At 55.1% G+C, this 23,204-nt stretch overlaps 2 protein-coding genes across 3 annotated transcripts in view; both read right to left on the bottom strand.

Annotated features, from left to right (window-relative positions):
• Positions 1-762: 762 nt before the first annotated feature.
• CRYBB3 (crystallin beta B3) lies at positions 763-5,894 on the bottom strand. The gene is made up of 5 exons (XM_052655055.1): positions 5,820-5,894; positions 4,232-4,350; positions 2,938-3,070; positions 2,062-2,204; positions 763-928 (listed from the first exon to the last, which is right to left on the bottom strand). The coding sequence occupies exons 1-5, from the start codon at positions 5,892-5,894 to the stop codon at positions 763-765; spliced, it is 636 nt and encodes a 211-aa protein (XP_052511015.1).
• Positions 5,895-9,419: 3,525 nt separating this feature from the next.
• The window catches only part of KIAA1671 (KIAA1671 ortholog), a 132,692-nt gene continuing 118,907 nt past the window's right edge, over positions 9,420-23,204 (bottom strand). For both annotated transcript variants that reach the window (XM_052655154.1, XM_052655155.1), the window contains 6 exons: positions 21,470-21,725; positions 19,845-20,019; positions 18,972-19,096; positions 17,940-18,082; positions 15,483-15,565; positions 9,420-14,524 (listed from right to left, as the gene is read on the bottom strand). In XM_052655154.1, the coding sequence (XP_052511114.1) occupies positions 15,487-15,565; positions 17,940-18,082; positions 18,972-19,096; positions 19,845-20,019; positions 21,470-21,725 (778 nt within the window). In that variant the 3' untranslated portion in view covers positions 9,420-14,524; positions 15,483-15,486. The remainder of the gene's footprint in view (positions 14,525-15,482; positions 15,566-17,939; positions 18,083-18,971; positions 19,097-19,844; positions 20,020-21,469; positions 21,726-23,204) is intronic.

Genomic DNA, 23,204 nt, shown 5'->3' with positions numbered 1-23,204 from the left:
CTTGCTCACTTATGTTCGGGCTCTCTCATAGAAGGTGAGCTCCATGAGGGCGGGACTTTTGTTCGGTTCTCTGCTGTGACCTCAGGCCTTGAACAGGGCCTGGCATTTGTCGAATATGTTAAAGAAAACAGAGACAGACAGAGAGACGGAGCGGGGATGATGGAGAGGTGGATGGGCAAGGAGAAGGATGGATGGGTTAGTGGGTGAGAGGGTGGCCGCAAGGGTGGCTGCATGGATGGATGGATGGAGGGAGGGGTGGATGGATCAATGGATGAATGAATAGCGGATGGAAGGATGGAGGGAAGGAAGAACCGCAGGAACGGAAAGACAGATGAGCGGGTAAAGGAAGGATGGATAAACCAATGGACAGAAGAAAACAGAGAAATACAGAAAGAAGACTGGAAGGATGGACGGATGGACAGACTGCCAGATGGAGACACAGGCGGACAGACCCGATATCAGGGCTCAGGTGATGAGAACCGGGGGCTTGGAGTGGGAGCACAGCTCCCAGCCGTCCCGTGGGGCGCTCAGAACCTTCCCCCGCAGCCTCCCTCGCCCTGCCCCTCCCCGGCTCCACCCCGGGCCCGCCCCCTCATGTAGTGACACGGAGGAGCATGGCAGGTGGGGGGCCGGCCCCAGGCTTTATTGAGCAGATTCGGGGGAAGGGTGGCCCGGCAGGCCCTCACCCCGGCCCTGGAGCCTCCTCTTCTTGCCTTTGCTGCCCCCCGGTGCGGGCCTGGGCCACTGGGGCCCGGGCGCCCTTCAGCTGCTGAGGAACACGCCTCGCTTGTGCCACTTCTGGTCGCGGATGCGGCGCACGGACTGCAGCTGCGGCTGGTTCGCGTCCCACTCGTTCCAGTGGCGGTACTCGCCCCGCTCGAACACGTACTGGCGCCCGCGGTAGCCCGGGAACTCGTAGCCAACCCACCTGCAGGGAGGCGAGGTCATCGTGAGAAGCCTCCGGGCTCTCGCCTCCCAGCCAGACCCAGTCTTTGAAAACCAGCCCCTGAGCCTGCTCTCCACCTGGGCGAATCCTTCCTTGGCTTCCCAGTGCCCTGGGGATGAATGCAAACTCCTAGCCCTGCTCACAAACGAGACTCTAGCCTTGCCTCTCATTCCTCCTTCATACCCCACACTCCAGCCCGTCTCAGCCTCTCTCTGAACTCACATGTCTCTGAGCCTTTACACCTGCTGTTCCTTCTGCCTGGAATGCTGTTCCTTGCCTCATCCTCATTTCATTCCCTCTCTCACAGCAACATTTACATATCAATTTGGACATCTCCTCCTCCAGAAAGCCCTTCCTGATTGCCCCAGGCTAAACCAAGTACCTCATCAGGACCCCCAGAGCCCCTGCATGTCCCCCATCACAGTTCTGATCGCTACGAATTGTGAATAGCTGTTTCCTGGTCTGTTTCCCTATTAAACTGTGAATTTACCAAGGGATGAATTATGGGACTTGTGTAGTTCTTATTGCCCCCGTACCCTACACACAGCAGACGCTCAGTGAAAAGTTGCTGAATACAGTATTATCAGGAAGAGGTGGCACCTCTCAAGGCCCAACCCCAGGTTACAAGCCCACAAGTGAGATGTAGTTGCCTAGACAAAGGGAGAGTGACCCTAAGATTGCATTCACAGAGATATTAAGCCTAGAAGGAGCGAGGAAAAGAGCCTGTTCTCCTATGTACCACTTGAGCCACCCCTACATACATGCTGGGTCTCCTGGTGAGAAGGACAAAGACTGTGAAAAGGGGAAAAACATATCTGAACTCCAAGGTCTAGGGGAGTTCAGATTTCACTTGGTTTAAAAAAAAACAAAACTGTCTCTAAGTCGAGGCTTCCTGGAAATCCAATGGTACAGGAATCCAAGCAGGTGAACATTCAAATCATGGGGGCTTTGAGCAGGGCTGCTACAGGGGCCCTGACTCGAATGAAGGGCCTTCAGACCCGGGGGGAGCTGGAAATGCCAGCTATGTATTAAACCATGAACAGAGATTCCGTTTGGAGCCCAAGGCATGGGAACTGGAGGACAGGGCAGGGCAAGGGTGGGGCAGGGTCCCTTACGTCCCGTTGATGGCCCGGACGCTCGCCACACGGTCCTGGAAGCCGTGAGCCCAGAGGCTGGGCACGTCATCGTCCACTATCTCCATCTTGCGGCCGCCGAAAGCTGGGTTCTCAAAGAGATGCAGTTTGTGATCCGGGCCATCCTGGGGGCAAGACCACGGGATGAACTGGCTGCTCCCATGCCCAGGACAGAGGGCCCAGGAGGCTCCAGCAAAGGCTCAAGGCACCGCAGAGTAACGCCCACCCCCAGAGCTGGTCTTCTTAGGACTTCCAGAGCCAGAGAGCCGTGAAACCGAGAGAGGAGGCTTTCAGGTCTGGATAAACCTTGTCATTTAGCAGGTAGGGACACCGAGGCACAGAGAAGGAGGCAGGAAACCAGACTCACTCATGTAGAAACATCCCCGCTTTATGAAAGCAGATTCTGAGTCGGTCTACCTGGCCTTTCTCCTCCCATCCCTCCTCCAAGGAGCATCAGTCATTGTGAGCAGGAGGAAGGGCGGGACTAGCCGCTGGCCTGAGTCAGCAGGTGGGAGGGAAGAGCCATCAGGCACCGGGTCTCTTTCAGGTGTTGGAGAAACACAGCGGAAGGACTTGAGCTGATTTGCAGTTACTTTCTGAAGCTATTTACTGGGCTCTATGGGTTCGACTGGACCACGTGGCTCCCGATTTTAATAAGGCTACAGAGGGACATGCCAGTGACCTGCTGGCTAAGGCAAGATATGAATCCTGGCCTCCTGACCCGCAGCTCAGTGCCCATTCAGTAGCCCACTTCTTGTCCCCCCAAAACCACTCAGATCAGAAATAACGAGGGCTCTACCCAGGCCAGGTCCATGCCAGCCGAGCCCGGCGTGTCCGGCTTCCAGTGGCTGTACTCACAATGTGCAGGGGCCGGAGGGACAGGAGGCTGTCGCTGTGGTGACTGTTGGACCAGGCATCCCAGCGAGGGTAGTCCCCCTTCTCCAGGACGTACTGCTCCCCGCGGAAGGCCCTGCGCTCAAATGCCAGCCACCTGCAGGAGGAAGGAGGGCTGGGTCACTCATCTCTGCTGCCCTGGGGGTGGGGAGGACCCACGTCTAGGGAGGGGGATGGTGCCCAAGAGCTGCTGACCTTTGACCCTGCCCCTTTCCTCCGACCCTAGTCCTGGTATTGAGGGAGTTACTAGAACTTACTAGGAGCTGAGACTCGGAGCCAGAAAACCAGCCTGGGAAAGAGCATTGAAATCGGTTTTAGGTGCAGCCTCCGTATAGACTGCTCAGAAACGTTTCCAGCACCAGGCCTGGCACACAGTAAGGATTCCATCGCCAGCTCCTCCTCTTTCTCCTTCCTTATTCCTCCCCACCCTCCTCCTCTAATTCCTCTATTAGATTATTATTCTTATTATTACAGTTATATCTCTCTGTCCATTTTCACAAAAACTCTGAAGTCCAGATGCTTATTATTCCCATTTGACAGATGAGAAAACAGAGGCCCAGAGGGTGAAGCACCTCACCCAAGTGGTTAGTACCACAGCCTGGGCTTTTCATCTGAATAATACGGGGTCCAGCGGGGGACTCCTGCTTACTGGGTGGATGTGGACAGAACAGTCAACCACTTTGGCCTCAGTTTCCTTATCTGTCAAGTGGGCAGCCGTGAGGATTTAGGGGTATTGTTGCTGTTGTTTAGTCACTAAGTTGTGCCTGACTCTTTGCGACCCTATAGACTGTAGCCTGCCAGGCTCCTCTGTCCATGGGATTTCCCATGAAGAATACTAGTTGCCATTTCCTTCCCCAGGGGATCTTCCCAACCCAGGGATCAAACCTGAGTCTCCTGCATTGGCAGGCAGAGTCCTTACCACTGAGCCATCCCAGGATATCAAGCACTTTAGAATTTAGATGTTATCATTGCTATTAAAGTCATCAGTATTAGACCCCACTAGCTGGGCACTGAGCCAGGTGCATGCCTTCCTCTGTCCTCTCTGCACAATGCTCTGCTACTGACCCCAGAGATGGGGAGCTGGAAGGAGTCCAAGAGAATCACTGTTCAATGCTCCCATTTACAGGTGGGAAGACTGAGGCCAGATATGGGGAGGGAGTTGCCTAAGGCCCCACAGCAGACTGAGAGCTTGCTCCTGGCCCTCCCGACTCCCAGCGGGCTCAGGGTTGGGAGGAGGGCTGTGGGTCCGGGTACTCACGGGCCCGACTCCACCTGGATGGAGCCCACCTTCTCCAGCAGGCTTTCCGTCAGATTGGGGCACTCGGCTGTGAGCTCGCACCTCTTGCCCTGGAAGTTCTCCATTTCGTACACGATCGCCTAGAAGCGCAGCCTCCTCAGCATCGCATCGGGGCCAGGCTCCCAATCCCAGCCCGTGTCCTGCCTCGGAGGACCTTGGAGGCAGGTACCACCCCCTGCTCCAACAGCTCTGCCTGGAACCGGCCTGAAGCCAGCAGCGCCCCGTGCTTGCCCTGCCCCCTGGTGGCCACAGAGGGCAACGCCTCCAGTTCAGGTCAGTTCAGTCGCTCAGTCGTGTCCGACTCTTTGCGACCCCTGAACGGTTTTATGAAGACCTACAAGACCTTTTAGAACTAACACTCAAAAAAAGATGTCCTTTTCATTATAGGGGACTGGAATGCAAAAGTAGGAAGTCAAGAAACGCCTCCAGGAACCCCATTAATCCAGGGGACTGCAAGCTGGGTGTCTGGTCAGAAACGGCAGAACTTGGTAAAGGGAAATGTCCGAAATGACTGGAGGGAGGACTCTAGAGAAACGAAGCTGCTGTGGTCAGGAGGGGCTGTGGGCCCCCTTCTACGCTTTTCGAGAGAAGCCGAAATCTGTCGTTGCCTTAATGTGAGATGTCTCCATTTTGAAAGTCCTGGGCAGCACAAATTAAACTCCAGCTTGCACTAGTTAAACTTCACCTGCCCCTGTGCCCGCGAGGAAGGGGCTGCCAAGGCAGAGGTGGGTTTTGCCTCCTTCACCCGCTTAGAAGCACTAACTGTCTCTGTAGCGGGTCTCTGGGGAACATCAGTTCCAGTCCTTTTACACAAGGGTCAAGGGGGGCTCAGAAAGGGTCTGGGGCTGCACAGCAGGTTAAGTGGAGGTACTGGATTCAGTAAGCCTGCCTGCGCTTCTCTCATAAGCAGTGATGAAGGCTGGCAGTGATGCCCCCTTCTCCAGTAGGGGGATAGCTGGGGTCCACAGGGTGAGGCTGATTCACCCACGAATCAGGCGCAGAGCCAGGCAAGCCTCTGTGCTGCTCTTCCCCTCCCGGTGCCCCCCAGTCTGGTCAAAGACCCCACTTATTTCCTTCGTCAATCCATCCTGGGACCCCACCTTAAATTAAAGCCACCGGGATAGCTTAGAAAGGGCGGAAAGAGCCCACAAATGCCAGCTCTTGGATTTCTCCGTTTGCTGGCCTTGATAATGGCACCGACGTTTGACCCTCCCCGAGAAGCATGAATGCCGTCCCCAGGTTAAAGGTGGGGCTGCTGAGGTCCAGGGAGGCCCAGGGACTGGACCGAACTCGGGCAGGAGGGTCAGCGCCGTGTCTCCTGAAAGCCCCGTCGATACTGGCAGTGTGGGTGTGACCAGGTCCCCCGTGCAGACGAGGACACAGAAGAGGCAAGAGTGGGCAGAGAGGGGAGATGCCCTCCTGCTCCTGGCTGGCAGGAAGGGCTGCTGCTGCTTTCTGGAGAGAGGCTGCCTGGCCGGGAGGCGGGCCCCAGGGACCACAGGCAGCCCTGGGCCCAGGGCCCCCCGGGACCCCTCCCTGACCCCCGTACCTTGTAGCTGCCCCCGAGGCCGCCGTGGCTCTTGCCGGCCGCAGCCTGCTCCGGTGCGCTGTGCTGCTCTGCCATCTCCGCGGGAACCCCTGTGGCTTTGATCAAAGCAAACGGTCACCAGGTGCGCCTGGGGGGGAACCCAGGTGCCTGGAGTTGAAGATAAGCTCCAGAACTCGGCCGCCTCTGAGACCTGGGATGTGGTCGGTGCTCACAACCAACCTGCTGTCATTTAGCAAACATACCACCGAGCATCTGCTGTGGCCCACAGGGCCTGGGACAGTCAGGGGGAGGCAGATACCCATTTTACAGGCGGAAATCCCTAGGCCCAGGGAGGCGGGGCTGGGATGGGGCTCCATAGCCCGTGCCCTTCCCCCTCCCCCGGAGCTTTGGGGGGATACTATGCCTCCAGACTCTGCTCAGGGGTTGGGGGGCGGGCCTCGGGGAGCCTCCTCCGCTAGGATCGCTCCCACCTCCGCCCCCAGGCAGTAGGCTTCCATTCACCGATTCCTTACTTTGCAAAAATTCCAAGAGAACCCAGTCGTTCCCTTGCCCTGGGCTGGGTGATTGAAACAGGAGACCACGGACTAGTGGGAAACAGACGGACAGAGGTCTAAAGAAAGCAAGATGCTGGAGAGCAGGCCCTGGGACACTCGCTCAGCTTCTGTTTTCATCCCACACGCGTTTACAGAGCACTCACCTTATAGCAGCCACTTAGAGACCCAGATGCAGACAGACAGAGAGATGGCACCCCTCCATCCCTAGGGATGGTGCCACACACCGCTGGACCTGAATTCTTACATGGAAGGGTCTGCCTGATGCCAAACACCCAGACGCACAGGACTGTTCTCCTGTTTATAAACACACCCACAAGTGCACACACACGCACACACAGGCTCCCGTGGTTTTCCTGGGAGCGGGCGGGCTGCGTGGCCCTTATACTCAGGACCCAGGCCCAGCGATGCTGTCTGCCTGCCTGTGTCCAGCCTCGTCAAAAAGTGGGGCCTGGAAATGGGGCCAGGTCAGGCAGGACTCTCAGCAGAGGGGCCGGCCCCCCACTTTACCCACTCCCCTTCCTCAGCGGTTCTCAGTCCCTGCAGGGCCCCTGCCCTGAGCTCACACCCCAGGGCTCGCCCTGTCGGACACCGGCTGGCTCCGGCCCTCACGTGGACCCCCGGCTGGTGCGGGGGGCTGGCCGTGCACGTCCCCTCCCCTGGAGACCGCCCAGGGCTGGGCCGGCCTCCCCGTCCCCGCACCCTCGGAGTGCACCTGTTGCCGTCGCCGTGAGGAGAGAGGGGGCCGGCGCCGTCTGCAGACTCAGTCCACTGTCGCCAGGACTGCCCTATTTATGGGCGCTTTCTGACAGCCCAGCACATCCCGGCTTGCTGAGGCAGCACCCTGTCTGCCCGATTCCGTGCGCGCCACTTCACCTCAATAGCAGGCCTGGGGAGGCCCCCGGGCCTGTGTCCTCAGCCGCAGTCTCTGATGACTTCCTGGGGGCAGGTGGGCCGCGCCAGCCTCCCAGGGAGCCCCGCAGCACCAAGCTCTCAGTGCCCCCAACTTCCTTGCTCTGGCTTCTCAGTGCCAGCATCTTCTTTTTGGGGTGGGTGACACCCTCAGAATGGCTCCAGTTCTTAAAGCGCCAGGCCCTAGAATTTCTCAATTTTCCCCTGTGCCATGGGGCCTAAAATTTAAGTCCGATCACCCTGAACATCCCCTCCAAGGTGGGTGTAAATCCACCCACACATTTCCATGAGACACGGTAACAGACCCAACAAAGATGCCTTTTCTACGGACGACAGTGATCATTTACGGGAGACCTACTATGTCCACGGCGCTGGGCCAGCTTCATGAGCAGTGTGTTTAGTCCTCATGCAGCTCTCTGGAGGGGAGGAACTGTGACTGCCACTTTATAGAGGGGGAGACAGTTCAGAGAGGTGAAGTCACTTAGCCAGGGTCACACAGCAGACAGGAGGCGGAGGGGCTGGTCTGCTCCAGGGTCCAGCTCTCAGCCTCAACAGGAATAAAGACGATCATGACAGTCACTTTATTTATGACCAAAAACTTAGATCCATGCATTTTGTGTGCATGTCTAACAAAGTATAATTTCACCTGTGACAGCTACAGAATTTCCTCAGTTTTCAAAAGTTTGCCTCAAGCCACTTTGCTTTTATGAAAGACCTACATTAGTACCCGTTTTCTCTAACAGAAAGAAATCTAGAGGACTTTTGCTTTTATGAAAAAAGGCGAAAAGCCACAATTGCATTCAGCCTTTATTTTATAACGAGCCGTTATAGAGGCAGGGTGAGCCCCAAGCAGCGACTGGCGCCACCAAGTGTCTTCCGTGGGAATTACACTCAGCATCACAGCGTCAGGCCGCCATGGTTTTGAACTGTGTCTGTCTGTCTGCTCTTTTTCTCCATTTCTTTTGTGCATCTGTGAGCGAGCTGTGTCCACAGGTAACCACTGTTTCAATGTACGCCACTGCAGCTTAACAAAGATTTCAGACTAGCGCTCTACTCTAAGATAGAAGAGAGGAACTTGTATTCAGTGGTTACCGAAGCAATAAAATAAATGACAGGGCAAAGGAGTGAATTGTTAAGCTGAGGGTTTTCTTTAGCTGTTGCTTGTTTTTGGCTAAAACCCTCAAGTCACCATAAACCCCAGCATCCCTAGAGAGGTGGGTGACAGCGGGGCTCTGGAACCCGGTGGATCTGTGTGACCTTGGGGGAGTGAACGAAGGTCACAGCCACAGGCTCATCTGCTAGTGGAGAAGCTTCTCTCTCCTCGAGCCACGGGAGCAAAACAGGGAAGCCTCACTTTCTTAATCACTGAGGATCCTGCCCACTGCTGACAATTCAGACCAAGGGGCTGCTTCCTTCTGGCGCTCGTGGAGAGCAGAGTAGGTCTCAGCCCCTTAACCTGAGATGCTGGCACCCGCTGGGGACATCAGGGGGTGACAGAGGCGGGGACGGCCCAGCAGGCTTGATTCCCCCCGACCGCCCCCCCCCCATCAGCTCCTTTAGGGTCCTGAAGACGCAGGTGCCCAGATCTCGCATGCCACACGTCTTTAACCTAAAGTTCTCGGTCTTGGCGCTGTTGCCAAGCGGGGCTGAATTATTCTTTGTGATGGGGCAGGAGGGCTGTCCTGGGCAGTGGGGGATGTTTATCAGCATCCCTGGCCTCCTCTCACTACATGCCAGGAGCACGCCCTTCCCTTCTTATAGTAATTTAAGACAACCCCTGTCATTTTGCCAGATGTCGTGCAGACAAGCTGAGTCCACCTGGGGCCACTGCCTTTAACTTCTGCCAGCTCATATCACCCTCACCACCTCTATTCTGGAGGAGCATGGGGGTCCAGAGATACCCCACAGCCAGGAGGAAGCAGAGTTGGGGACTCAAGCCCACGTCGAATGGAGATCCGGCTCTGCCTCCATCCGGCCCCTGTTCCGGCCCAGGACCCCTGATGCGCTCTCCTGCAGCCAGGCCCCCCAGACTGGCCCCCCTCAGCGCGGTGGAGGGACTGACTCAGCTGGGGACAGGCATGCATGCGTGGGGGAGTCCATTCATTCACACACCGACACGCTGAGGTCTCTAGGGCAGCTCGCGTCAAAGCTTTATTTGCTGTTTCCAGAGTCTGAATGTGACATCTTTGTACATGCAAAAGGTCATTGTGTTTTAGGGCAGTCGACCAGACTCCTAACTGCTCTGCTGTGCGTATGAAATCGCTTTACAGTTACAAAATAGAAAAGCACTTGTAGGCATCCGATACTCTGAGAGGTCCAGGAGGCCTCATTGGTTTTGACGGTAAAAATATAGTTTTTTTTTTCCTTTCTGGATGAATTCTCAGTCACATGATTAGAGAGGTCCTTTCTGGGATTGAATAAAGTGCCGGTCGACCGCCTTCCGTTCAAACCTCCTGGAGCCCGTGAATTCGTAAGGCAACCGCGAGGACACCAGCTGGCAGGACGCTTCAACTTTCCTGCACACAGGACTCGAGTTCCTTTCCGATCATGACTCAAGTACTGGAGGAAGGGACCCAGGAGAAAGGTCAGGAAAATACAATGGTGTAGGTATATATATATTTTTACTGCCCCCATCTTACAGAGCATTCTAAGGATCATAGTCACAGGGGAAGTATAGGACTTGGAGGATACTGATATGAGTCAATGCAGTACAAAATATTTCCCGTAACACAATGGATGACTTTTACGAGCCCCGTATTTACAGGATCTATAAGGCGGTGTGGAACGAGATCATTCTTTCACACAACTGGCACTATACATATATTTTTCTTAAACAGGCACGCCGCCACCAGAGATGGTTAAGCAGGTGCCAGGCTGATTCATGAGATGGTGTGGTGCCAGGTGTGAGGGTGGCAAGGGGATTCAGAGAGGACGATGGGGAGGGGCTGAAGGGTGGCCTTGCCAGAAATCTCAGGCTGACTTTCCAAGAACCTGACTTCCTGGTCCTCCCCTCCCTGCAGAAGCCAACCCACACAAAGAACGAGATCTCTAGAGGGGTGATGGGGGCGGGCGGGGGGGGGGGCAAAGGAGACACAGACTGGCCGAGGCCCAGCACGTTTGTGCCTACTGGCTTTCTACGTGGTTCTGCGTTTCCGGACCCTCGCCTTGCCCAGAATCCCAACACGGTGGCACCTGGCAGCTCTCAGCACGGGACTCAGATCCACCACTCCCTAAGGGGGCGGAGCCTGGGGTGGACCCCCATCCAGGTGGAGTGGGTCCCTCCTACCCCATGGCATCACAATGCCATGGGGCTTATTTTTTTCTTTTTCTTTCACTTTTCTGTTTCAACACAGGTCAAAAGAGGAAACACAGTCTGACTATAGCAACGCCACAGCTGAAATAGGAGGGAGGGGCAATTCCCAGTGGAAAGGGCCTTCCTCCCCATTCCCCACAGACCTCACCCTGCAATGCTGGTTCACACAGAGGCCACTGTCGTCCAGCTTCCTGTATTAAGGGGCAGGGCAGTGTGGGAAGGACCACAGGGATGGGGGAGGAGGAGGAGGGAGGCTCTCCTTGGGTGGGATGCCATCTTCCACGCAGGAGTCACCTGGACGCCAGCGTTTCAGTTTGGAGAAGATCCGACCACACGTCTGTGGGGCTTTAATCACGCCTGGCTCCTGGGCAGTCTGTGGGCATCGCGAAGCGAAACGTAAATGGACAAGGCGGTTAGCAGCACCGGGCGGAAGCAGCTGAGCTCTCCTTCGGGGAAACCATGCCTCAGGGTTTTCCAAATCACCTGCACAGCCTCTGAGGCTGAGGGCCTCGGTCGTCGGGCCCACGTCTATTCCAATACCCAGAGCTGGCCTCACTTCTCCCCGGGAAGCACGGAAGAAAGCGCTGAAAGCATGCGGCCTGGCTGGTCCCCTGCAAAACCTCCCCATCTGACTGTCCTCTCCCCAAATCCCAGGCAACTGGAGGTTGTCGGGGCTGCGTCACTCAAAGCCCCCAACATCCTAAACACTGGTGGGGGGACATCTCTTCCACCGGAGTTTCTCAGGTGGCGCTGAGGGGTTTTCCACCACACTGACTCTTGAGGCCTTGCCGTGGAATTTTACAGGTCAAAGGCGTCTGTTACCTTAGGCAAGAGTGTGAAGAGGGGGATCGACTGGAGGGGAAAGTGATACGGACTTCTCAGAAGAGCAGCTGTCAACATGCTGATGTGCAAAGCCGGTGGGGAGAGGGAAGTGGGGCGAGGGAGAGGGAGAGAGAGAGAGAGAGAGAATTATACTTTAAAAAATCACCTATCTAGCCATCTTATTTTGGATGCATTCTGTATAAAACTGTCATTTAAAGAACGCCAAAGGCCCAGGCGAGGAGGGCTCAATGAGTGCGGGCGACTTGACTGCAGACGAATGGTTAAGGCATTATTCAGTCCGTTGAAAAGGAGACGGGTTTCCAAAGGCGGCTCCAGAATTCAAGAAACCAGCATACTTACAACCCCCTGCGTGGCCCCTGAGGGCTCACCCCACTTAGAAAGAGGAGAAGTGAAAGAACCCACTGGCCCAGCTGGCTGTCCGCAGAGGCTCCCAGCAGAGCATCGGTTGCTGGAGACGTCACTGTACGGATCGCGGCCGGAGCTGGAGGTCCTGGGAGCCTGTGTTGAGCTGGTGGCTCCTGACCCAGTGAGACTGTCTGCTCTGCGGCAGAGGGATGAGGCTGCTGCGGTCAGTTTCAAGGGGTGGACTTTGCTCATCCTCGTCACCAAGGAATTAAATGGAGTTTTATTTCCAGTCCAGGAGTGGGAGGTTAGGTCGACCATCTCCAGGTCAGTCTCGTTTTCAAGGATTCCAGGTCAGTCTCATTTTCAAGGGTTTTTTTCTTTCCTCTAGGGTAAACTTGGGCTGAAACACGACTGACTGAGAACTGAGCCTTTTTGCCTGGTGGGTGCTGACCGAACACAGCAGGTCACTTCCTGCTGCCTAAGACGGAACCAAGGTGCCTCCCCACCTTGAGAAAGACGGAAAGACAGTTGCCAAGCAAAGGGGCCAGGGTCAGAGCACACTAGGAGTGGCTTTTAAAGGGGACCTGTTGACCTGGAAAGTCACAACATCAAAACTGAAATAAAAGTGAACTGGGTCTTTAAAAGAAAAAAAGAAAAATCAGCTGACGTGGATCCTGAAAGGATTAAATCCCCAAATGGCCAAAGAGAACGGACTGACTGCAAACTCGAGGGATGAAGAGAATACAGACTATGGTCAAGCAGGACCAAACCTCCAGACACAGATGCACAAAGCTGCCGGGCGACAGGCTCCAACCACCGCCCGTCCAGTGGCCGGAGCTCAACCATCAGGACTCGGGGGGGAGGGCCCCCTCCACCTGGGTACCGTCCACTGTGCTGAGCCACAACCCCTCTCTGGCCCAGGTGTTGGTCTTAACCCAGAGCAACGGGATTGGTCTCCATCCTCCAAGAGAGGGAAGAGGCGGTGAAGGGAGATAAGAGAGGAAGGAGAGTTGAGGAGACGACAGAGACTGAAGGAGGGAGGGGGTGGCTGGGGGGAGGGAGGCGTGTTTTGACACCATCTGCGAAGAATGGATTTCTCCAAGAGACACTCAGCAAGCTCAGCCCCAGCGCCCCTCAGCAATCACGGGCTGCACTATGAACTGCCCAAGCATCCTTCTCTCAGGTGGGCGGCTCCCGGGCAAGGTTGGCCCCAAGTTTATGGCGACTCCAGACGTGGCGGGTGGGGTAACCATCTCTGGGCTGTATGTATGCTGGAGCCTCGGGCCTAAGAGGTGGAGGAGGCTGGTGTGGAGAAACTTCCACCAAAAAAACAAAACAAAACGAAACAAGAGGACGGAGCAGACAGTGACTGGAGACCCCAGAGGTCTTGCAGATTCCTGGGAACGAGCTTAGAGCTGGCGAGCAAAAAGAGGCCCGCCAAGGCTGCACTTGGCCACCTAGCATCCGGCAGGTCTGTCCGGAGTCCCTGGACTGGGGGTTGGGGGGAGTGGAGGGACTCCCCTCCAGAGAAGGGCTTTCAGCAAGACTCTCCCTTCCTGCGTTGGGACCTAGAAAAAGCACCTGATCCGCGAGAACTGGGGGGCTGGGTGGGGAGGGTGGGTATGAAGGAGAGGTGAGAGCAAACAAAAAGGACCCCGCATTCGCCGGCGCCCTGAGGCCAACGGGGCGTGGTTCTTCCCACGCCAGCAGCTCAGGTCGCACTCAGAAAAATGACTTTGCCGAAAGACTCCAGGGGCTCGGGAGGGAAAGGCACTGCCGTTTGGGCCGCAGGTTTGGGAAGCCTTGGGAGCGAAGGTCACCCCACAGGAGCTCAGAGCTCTCCAGGAAGGAACCAGGAAAATGTGCACAAGGGTGAGAATGGCTCTCTTTACAAAGCTTGGGGGCAGGGAGAAGATAACCTGAGATGATCCGATACCCGCACGCCTCTCCTCCTGTTCCGTAGCGTGAAAACACACATACGCACTGAATTGCAGAGAAGGTTGGTGAGATTATTGCTTTATCGCCTTCTGAAGCACACAGAATGTGAGGAAGGAGGCCACGGGCCGGCCCTGCACACAGCCCCACTGTGGGGACACATACACTTGAAGGAACCACGGCGAGGGTGCTTACAGGTGGGGGCTGCTGACTGCTTCGAGAGGAAGAAGGAATTCGCCAAAGGAGCAGCCGAGACCACCCCACCCCCAACCCCCAGCCTGGTGGCACTGCCCTGGACCACTGGTTACAGCAGGAAATGAATGCTTTCATCTTCCTTGGAAATGTCGTTTTGAAAAAGATCAGTCCTGGGGTGAGGCGGGGAAGAGGCGCTTTTGTGATTCAGAACCCAGGGGAGCCGGTCCCGCCTTGATATCCATGGTCTTGGAGCTTCGCAGGGGTCTAAAAATGCGTAGAAATGCACATTTTTGTTTTAAAAAAAAAAAATCCCCAAAAACCAAAACCACCAGCATGGACATTTCTGGACTGCCCAGTCTCTTCCCCAGCCTGAAGCGCTGTCTGCAGAGAGGGTGCATGGGCTTGTGAAGGGTGAGCCTTCCTCCCTGATCCATCAGGGGAGCTTGCGGGGGACGGGCACTGAGACGCCTTCTCCATGGACCGATAGACTGACCGACCGACCGGCCAACCGGAGGGACCAGGCGTGTGCAGGAAGCGACGGCAGCAGCGGGACCTCGTCTTCAGGTTCGGACAGTTAAGGCTTGTTCATTAGACATGGCGGTGTCCCCTGTCTGGAGAGGACAGGTGTCAGAAGGAGGGAAGTGAGACCCCACTTCTCCCAGCATCGAGCCCGCAAAGCTTTCCTGGTGCTCCCCAAGACGCCACCACAACTAGCCATGGGCCAGGAGAGATGACTTTGGTTTTTATTTTTATTTTTTGAGAAATGGGATGAAGAAGGCGGCAGGCGGCCAGATATGATGGAATGAGCCTGCAGCTTAGGATCAGGTCAGGGTGCCAGCTTTGGTGCCTCAAATGGATCGCTGCAGGCTTGACTGAGATATCATGGGTACAGCACTGAACGCTGAACAGACACAGGCTCTTATCCCCTCTCCAAAACCCTAGAGCACAGGTTTACAGGAGGATTCAGAGATACTTTTGGAGTTTATTATATGTGTGTGTGTGTGTTCAGTGGCCTCCTTCATATCTGACTCTCCAGTGACCCCATGGACTGTAGCCCGCCAAGCTCCTCCGTCCACGGGGTTCTCCAGGCAAGTATACTGGAGCAGGCTGCCGTGCCCTCCCCCAGGGGATCTTCCAGACCCAGGGACTGAATCTGCGTCTCTTAAGCGCCCTGCATTGGCAGGCAGGTTCTTTACCACCGGCACCACCTGGGAAGCCTCGTGCAGACTGTACAGGAACGTAGAAATTGGGGGCAGTGTGGAAAAAGCTGATTTTGATGTCATTTTACGAAGTGGGGCTGAGATTCGGCGAGGAAGGCTGGCTGAGGGCATGAGATGAGAGTCCTGCCTGTCCCTCCCATCCCAGGCCACCCAGCAGCGTGGTTTTCCCCAAGCGGCAGCAGACCACGGCCCTCATCTTCCCAGGAACCCAGGACACCCTCACCCACGTCTTCCCTTCTCCTTCCAAGGAACAGCACTCTAAATCTCCAAGCCTTTGCTTGCCGGCCCAAGTTCCCTGCTCCTCGGGTTGCAGGCTCTGCCCGAGTACCCACTCCAGGGCCCCCCATACCTGCTCAAGCTTGATTCTCATACAGGCTTTGTCTCTTCTTGGATTTCAGCTCCTTCAGCCACTGGGGAGAGGGCTCTTCCGATCTGAAACCACAAAGTTGGTGGGAGTCAGGTGCCAGCCTGAGTGAGGGCTGGGCCTGCGGGCAGGGCTGTGTGGGACCCAGGCCTCCTGCTGCTGTGCCAGGGTGGGAGGGCTGAGCCACCTACGCGGGTGGCAAAGATGCCCAGGTCCATGTGATTGAGACAGGAACTAACCAAGGCACCCCCAAGTTCCCAAATGGGGAACGTTCAATACATCGTGGTATGTCCATTCTATGAAACCACCTGCAGCAGAAACTCATGCTCACATAAATTATTTCCATCCATCCGTCACCCAAATAGCCATCCATCCATCCATCTCTACCCATGCAAATGCTTGTGAGGGTTAAAATTCTAGGCTAGGCCACAGTACCGGGCTGCTCAGTCAGCTAGATGCTTCTGTGAAGGTATTTTTTTTTTTTTTAAGATGAGGTTAGTATTTAAACCAGTGGTCTCTGAATAAAGCAGATTACTCTCCATAACATGGGTGGGCCCCATCCTATCAGCTGAAGGCTTTAACTGAAAAAGACCGACCTCCCCAGAAGAAGGGGGAACTCAGAAAAGACACTGCCTTTGGGACTTGAACTGCGACACTGGCTCTTCCCCAGGTCTCCAGCCTGCCCGCCTGGCCTGTAGATTTCAGAACTTGTCAGCCTCTGTAATCATGAAAGCCCATTCCTGAAAATAAATCCTTCTGTCTCTTTCTCTCTCTCTTCCAGTGTATACATGTTAATGGGCTGTTTCTTTGGAGAACCCTGACTAGTACAATGCCTGTAAGATATAGATTAGATAGGCCTTATGTTTACCGAATAATTAACAGTAATTGTTTGGGGGAGGTACAATCTGTTTCAGCTTTTTCTAAAATTGAAGAATGCACATCCAGAAAGCACTCAGGTCACAAGTTCATTTTCCCCAAGTGAACACACTTGAGTCATCACCGTCTGAATGACAACACTTTTGAGTGTTTTATTTTTTACTTTCTTCTTTACGTATCTTTCTTTGTCCTCAGAATGGTTTGTCATGAGAACACATCACTTGAACAAAAACAATGAAGTGAAATAAAAACTCTTGAAACGTTTTTAAAGGAAAGAGAGATCACACTTATGAAGATTTTGATGGGCATGGGAAAACCATCATGTGAAACATATAACCGGAAAAGCAGCTGTGTGTAGTGTACGCTGTAATCTCGACTACATTTAAAAGCCACGGAGGGAGAAAAGCCCAGATTTCACCATGGTCGTCTTTGAGTGGGGGGTGAAGGGGGGCGGCAGTGGTGTGAGATCTTGGCTGGTTTTCTTTCCTGCTTTATATGCATTTTATATTTGCTACAGTTCCTACGGTGAGCGTGCATGACTTTTATAATCAAACACATGTGCACGTGAGACCTGACTTCTGTTGGTCTCAGAGAGAGCTCCCGATCCCACAGTCCTGGAGGGCTTGGGGACATTGGTGATTTGGCTGGGGGTGGGGGTGGGGGTCTGCGAGGAAGAAGAGGTCCCCTGGGCAGGAAGGGGTCTGAGTAGCCCCCAAGCAAGCCTCCTTGTGGAGGCTCAGGACCAGGGGGCCCCTAGTCTGGGGGACCCTCCAGCCCTCGAGAAACACTGGCACCCTTAGATGACTCCAGGGTGATTCCGGCATCCTCAGAGCAAGAGAGAGGCACCGTCTCGGGACTTCCCTGGCGGTCCAGTGGTTAAGACTCTGCGCTCCCAACGCAGGGGCCAGGGTCTGAGCCTTGGTCAGGGAACTAAGATCCCATGTGCCACAACTTAGAGCTCACAAGCCAGGACTAAATATCCCGTGTGCCACAACCAAGACCTGGAGCAGCCAAGTAAATAAATACTTTTCAACAGAGAGCGAGCCACCGTCTCTGCCTCCGCCTTGTTGCCCTCTCTCGTCCTCTTGACCTCTGCTTCCCACGGCCCACTCCACGCGCCAATATCATGCACTGCCCACAGCACCCAGTTCTACTGGGCCTCTGGGCCTTTGCATGTGACTGGCTACCTCTTTTGTCTCATGACCCAGCTCGGGCACCCCTTCTCTTGGAAGCCTTTCCCACACCCTTCCTCAAGTCTGGGTTCTGAACCCTTCTTCTGTCTTCCTCTATCACTAAGGGCAGATACAAAGGTAAATAGTAAGTAACTCTGACTTTGCAGGTGACAGGGTGTCTGTGTCAACACGTCAAGCTGGCAGTTGCATCAGGAAGGCAACTGTGGACAACCCTTCCATACTGGCTCTGTGCCAATAAAACTTTATTAACAAACACAGACGGTGGGCTGAATGTGACCCACAGCTGGCCAACCCCTGTTCTAGCATGGCTCTTGTATGACAATAACGGTACCACGAGTAAGCCCTAACTTTTAGGTGCCAGCCACACTCTCACCTCTCATCCTTCTCCATGCTAGAGGGCAGCACACGACTGCCCAGCGCCCCAGGCTGGAAGGGAGACCTGGGGGTCTTGGGCTGGGGGGCCCAGCCAGAAGTCTCACTGGGACTGTCTGCCTCTGGCCTCTTGTGCAGCTGAGCCTGGGGAGAAAAGACAGGGGTGAAGTCTGTTAGCTGCCTTTGGCCTGGGGAAGGGCCCCATCCTACCTGAACATGGAGGCCAAGAAAAAGCAGAGGCCAGTTCGGTAGTCCAAGAGGCCACCCGTGACCATCGGGGTCAAACCACCATCAGAAATTCACATCACCACCACCCACGAGTGGTGTCCTCATCACAGCCCCCTCCGACCCCTCTAGTTTCCCGAGAACCCCACGACGGAGACAAGAGTTCATCTATGGCCAAGGACCAGGTCTTCTAAGCTCCTTGCTCATGTGAATGTGAATCGGTGGGGTTTCTGACTATCAGATTTGTGGGCGAAAAAGGCCATCATTTTTGGAGGACATGGAGGGAATGGGGTGGCTTAGAAGGGTGGGCTCAGACAGAATTCCTCTGGGGGCCGGGGCTGTGATGGTGGCAGATGGCATTTGTCCGCAAGGGTAACACTGGCACAGACCCCAGGTGCAGTGGTTGTCACCATCACCACCACCGGCCTGGCAGCCTGTGCCCTGGGCTCTGGACTCTACCCGGCTTAAGCTCCAGGATGCGCATTTCCAGGGTGGAGGCTGGCTTTCTGTATTTTATAGAGGAGTAGCCTAAAGGTCAAAGGTCGAAGAGTTTGCCCAAAGTCACACGGCTTTCCAAAGTGGGATCTGCCTGAGGTCTGCCCAGTGCCGACTCCAGAACTCATTTGAGAAAAAGCCCAATAGCCTCTGCAGGGCCTCTGCCCACTCCTGTAAGCAGGGCCTGTCCCTGTCCCTGCCTCTGGCAAGGCAAGGGGGAGAGAGGCAAGGAGGGAGGGAGGCAGGTGAGAAGCACGGGCCTGTCTGTTTCGCGGCCACGGCGGCGCACAGCTCTGGGCGCGAGGTCCAGTACCTTCAGTGCAGCCGGGTCCATGCCGGGAAACACAGGCATCCTCTGAGGTCTGCAGACGGGCGTCCTCTCAGCCCTGGGGGTCCTCTCCTCCTCATCTGACTCTTCCTTTCTCGGGGATTTCTCCTCTGTTGCAAAGAAAAGGGTACTGAAGTCAACGGCAGCCACCGTTCTGAGATTCCAGCTGTCTGTCTACAGAGCAAGCCCAACTCCTTAGCCAGGGATCGCACTGTTCTCCATGAGCTGGCCCTGCCTTTCCAGCAAGATTGCTGCTAGTCCCGGCTCGGGCAAGGCTGAACTGCTTAGAGAGACTCCTTGACGTCCCCCAGCCCGGCCACACCCATGGAACACTTCCCACATCTCTGACCTCTTTGATCCCGTTGCTGTTTTCACCCAGAATACCTTTCCCTAGCGAATTCCTATCTGTTCTTTAAGATCCAGCTTACGTTTTGACATGGAATGCAGACAAGGAAGCCCTTAGAGGAAAACCTACAGCCGTGAATAATGGATCAGAAACCCCAAAAGACTGGTAATGAATGAACTGGTCTTTCAACTCGAGAATCTAGACGAAAAGGCCAGCCAAGAAACCTGCAGAGAGCATAAGGGTGACTCCAATAATGGTCAAAGCAGATTCAGTGAAATCCTAAAGTTGTGTCTCAGTCCCTTGCAACCTGTGGAGCCCCAATTAACAGAGCATCCGCAAAAACTGTTCCCACTTAGCTTGTAGCCAGCTCGGCGTAATGAGAAATCAGTTTCTTGTGTTACTGTGCTCCGAGGTCCTGCAGTCTTCAAAGTCAGAAAGCTATTCCCAGGGTTTACCCTAACTCGTTCCTGCTAGCCAGCGCGGCCCGCGGAGGAGGAGGAGATGGGGCGTACCCGTGGAGTCCCGGAACATCCACGCGCTGTCGGCCTCCTCCTCCCAGGCGGACCTGCCGTCCGGCTCGCTGGTGCGGCTGCGCCGGAGCGAGTGGGCGGTGGGAGCCCGGCGGCGGCTCCTCTTGCTGAGCTGCACCCGGGTCTTGAGGGCACTTGAGTCGAGCACTGAGGTTTGCTGTGGGGGTGGCGGGGAAGAAGAGGGAAAAGATGAAGCTCCGGAGACATAAAGAGAGGGCACCACCCCCGGGAGGGGTGCGTGGCTGCCCCGATGGACACAAGATGCTATTTAACGGGGCACGTGGACCAGCATTTCTGCATTCTCCTAGGAACCTAAGGCCTCAAGCCTACGTTCCTTGTGAAGGATACCTCGTAGGCTGATTCTAAGAATCAAATGAACCGGGCGTGCCCCACGCAGTGCCTGGCACACTGTGGGCACATAATGCAAACGCTGCCCCCCCTCCTGGTGACATCATCCGAGCAGGTGAGCTAGAGCAGTACATTAACGGGGAGCTCAATACACGTTTGTTTGTTGAATGAATAACTGAACACATCCTCTTAACTAAATCCTTACAGAGATCTTACTCCACACAGGGTCCATGAGCTGAGATTCTCAACTTGGTCCTTCCTCTACCCACAGTAATCCAGGGGGCAGGTGGGAGCTGGTGGAGCAACCTTCTAAGCACCAGGCATTTTTTCAAGCAGCAGGCTCTGAGCAGAGGCAGGGGGAGGGTCAGTGATGGTTTCCAAGATCATTACCTTTCCTGCTGGAAGGGCTGGGGGAGGGGTTGAGGAAGACCACCCTGGTGAGCCCAGCAAGGAGGTGGGACAGCTGTGGCTCAGTGATCCCCCAGGAGACAACAGTGAGAGATGGGAGCTTGGGGTTCATCTCCTGGTCAGTTCAATTCCTAGTTGTGTGACCTCAAGCAGGGGACTTACCCTCTCCGAGCTGAGATGGCCCTATTTGTAAAAATGGAATGATACTAGTATCCCCTTCCTAGAGGGGCTGCAAGACTTCAGGGAGCCCAGGCAGGGACAGCCCTGGTTCCAGCAGCATCTGAGTCAGGCTCACGGCCAAGAGCTGTTCCTACAGGGGGCATCTCTTTGCCCGGCCGGCTCAGGTCCTGGTGTGAAATGTTGGATTCTTCCTCTCAGGTCCACTTTGGAGAAATTCTGTCACCCAGGGCCTTTTAAGTTAGCAATGATGAGCTAATTTCAGTGACTCATTTCCCAGAACTGGTAAGTGACAGACACCCCAGTAGGGGTGGGAAGAGGCTGTTGATGTCTGCAAAGCTGTTTCCCAAACCGGCCACGAGGATGTCCAGTGCAGGGGCTGGTCGGGGGTGGGGATAGCTAGGGAGAGACGAAAATCATAAAGAATCTGCCCTCGCTAAGAGGAGAGCAGGCACCTCCGGTGGTCACCAAACAGAGCCCGTTTCTCAGACTCAGAGGAAGTGGGAGGGAGCCACAGCGATGCAGGGGCTGGCTTGAGGGGGACCTGGTTCCATTTCCCTGGGGCCCCCCTTACAGCCTCAGACTGGTGCAGAACATCCTGAGTCATTAAAAAAAAAAAAAAAAAAAAGGCGAGAGAGGAGTGTTTCCAGCTCTGCTCCCAGCTACCGACTCACGTCAATAAAGGGGAAGTCGTCCACCTTCTTTGCGGGGTAGGTGTCTGGCGGGGGCAGCCCCTCCATCCCGTCAGTGGATTCCAGGTCCGTGCTGGATCGGTCCACGCTGGTGCTGCACTGCTCCCTGGAACAGTCGTGCTGGTCCCCGGCCGAGGTGACCTCCGTCTGGGAGGACAGCGAGGACAGGCGGCTGCTGGGGGGCTGCTTCCAAGCCGAGGTGGCACTGCTGTCCGGGGACGGGGACTCGGGGGCCAAGCTACGAGAATGGAAGGGAGCGAGGGAGGCGTGGTCAGGCAGGTTGCTTCTGAGACCTGAATGTCAAGGAAGGGATGCGGCAGAAGGCAGGATGTGGGCTGTGCTTTGTATGCCAGGAAATAAGAGACAGGACATCCCAGTGAGGAGAACCATCCTGGGCCCGGCCAGGTGCTGTCCCCGGTTCCTCTGGAACACCTGGACAGGCGCAGAATGGGAGGGGCCACTCCCCCACTCGAGATCCTCTAACTCTGTGCTGCCCAGTAGGGGGGCCGAGGGTCACCTGTGGCCGCTAGGCCCTTGTAATGGGGCGAGTGAGGGCTGAGCTGGGCCAAGAGTACAGAGTACGCGCTGACTCCTAACACTTGGAGTGAAAAAAAATAAACAAGTGAAATACCACAGTGATAACTTTACAGTGATTGCGTGTTACAAGGGCAGTATTTATAAAGGGTCTACTGGGCTCAGTGGGGCTTCCCAGGTGGCGCTAGCCAGACTGCCAATGCAGGAGGCACGAGAGATGTGGGCTGGTTCCCTGGGTGGGAAAGACCCCTGCAGAAGCGTGCAGCAACCCACTCCAGTATTCTCGTCCAGAGAATCCCACGGAGAGAGGAGCCTGGCGGGCTCTGGTCCATACGCTGCACAGAGTCAGACATGACTGAAGCGATTTAGCACACACACTGGGTATTGGGTTCCACAGAATATACTGTTAAAATTAATTGTGCCAGGATTTCCCTGGCGGTCCAGTGGTTAAGACTTCGACTTCCAGTGCAAGGAGTGAAGAAGGTTCGACCCCTGGTTGGGGAGCTAAGATTCTGCATGCTGCATGGCCAAAAAAAACAAACAAACAAACCACAGAAGCGATATTGTGACTAATTCAATCAAGACTTTAAAAAATGGCCTTTAAAAAAAAGGAAAAAGACTTTTAAAAAAGGGGAAAAAATCTTAAAGAAATTAATTTCGCCCGTTTTCCTTCTACTGTGCTGATGCGGCCCCTGGAACACTGCGGCTGCCCGTGAGGCTTGGGTGCCCAGCTTGCGCTGCATTTCCGTCGGGCAGCGCTGACGGCGATGAAACCATCACCGGCCGTCACCTGTGGTGGAGCGGGAGTGGGGAATATCCTACATTGCTTCATTCACTCACTCACTCGACAAAGATTTACTGAGCGCCTACTATGTGCCAGGCCCTGTGCTGAAAAGCTGTATCTTTGCATCCTCCCCACAGGATAGGATTGATCTCACGAAATTAAACATTAACCTTGCAAAAGATGAGGAAGCCAAGGCAGAAAGACATCAAGAGCCTTGCCCAAAGGGGCGGACCTGACCCCAGAATCCAGATCCATGACTCTCTCTCTCCTCCTGGAATTTCTGCCCACGATAATGTATTCCGAGTACCACTCGGATAATTGGAACCACAAAAGACAGAAGATTTATAAATAAATCAAGCCATTAAAATTAAATAGGCTCCCTGCTCCTCTCTTAAAAAG

The sequence above is a fragment of the Budorcas taxicolor genome, chromosome 17 (genome assembly GCF_023091745.1).
Source record: "Budorcas taxicolor isolate Tak-1 chromosome 17, Takin1.1, whole genome shotgun sequence".
In the NCBI taxonomy this organism is placed as follows: Eukaryota; Metazoa; Chordata; class Mammalia; order Artiodactyla; family Bovidae; genus Budorcas; species Budorcas taxicolor.
Note: the sequence above shows the minus strand (reverse complement) of the source record. Positions and strands in the feature narration are given on the sequence as shown.

Coding starts and splice junctions, on each gene's coding strand:
- CRYBB3 (XM_052655055.1), bottom strand. CDS start 5,894: ATGGCAGAGCAGCACAGCGCACCGGAGCAGGCTGCGGCCGGCAAGAGC. Junction 4,351..5,819: donor GCCTCGGGGGCAGCTACAAG/GTACGGGGGTCA, acceptor CTGCGCTTCTAG/GCGATCGTGTACGAAATGGA. Junction 929..2,061: donor GTCCGGGCCATCAACGGGAC/GTAAGGGACCCT, acceptor GCCTCCCTGCAG/GTGGGTTGGCTACGAGTTCC.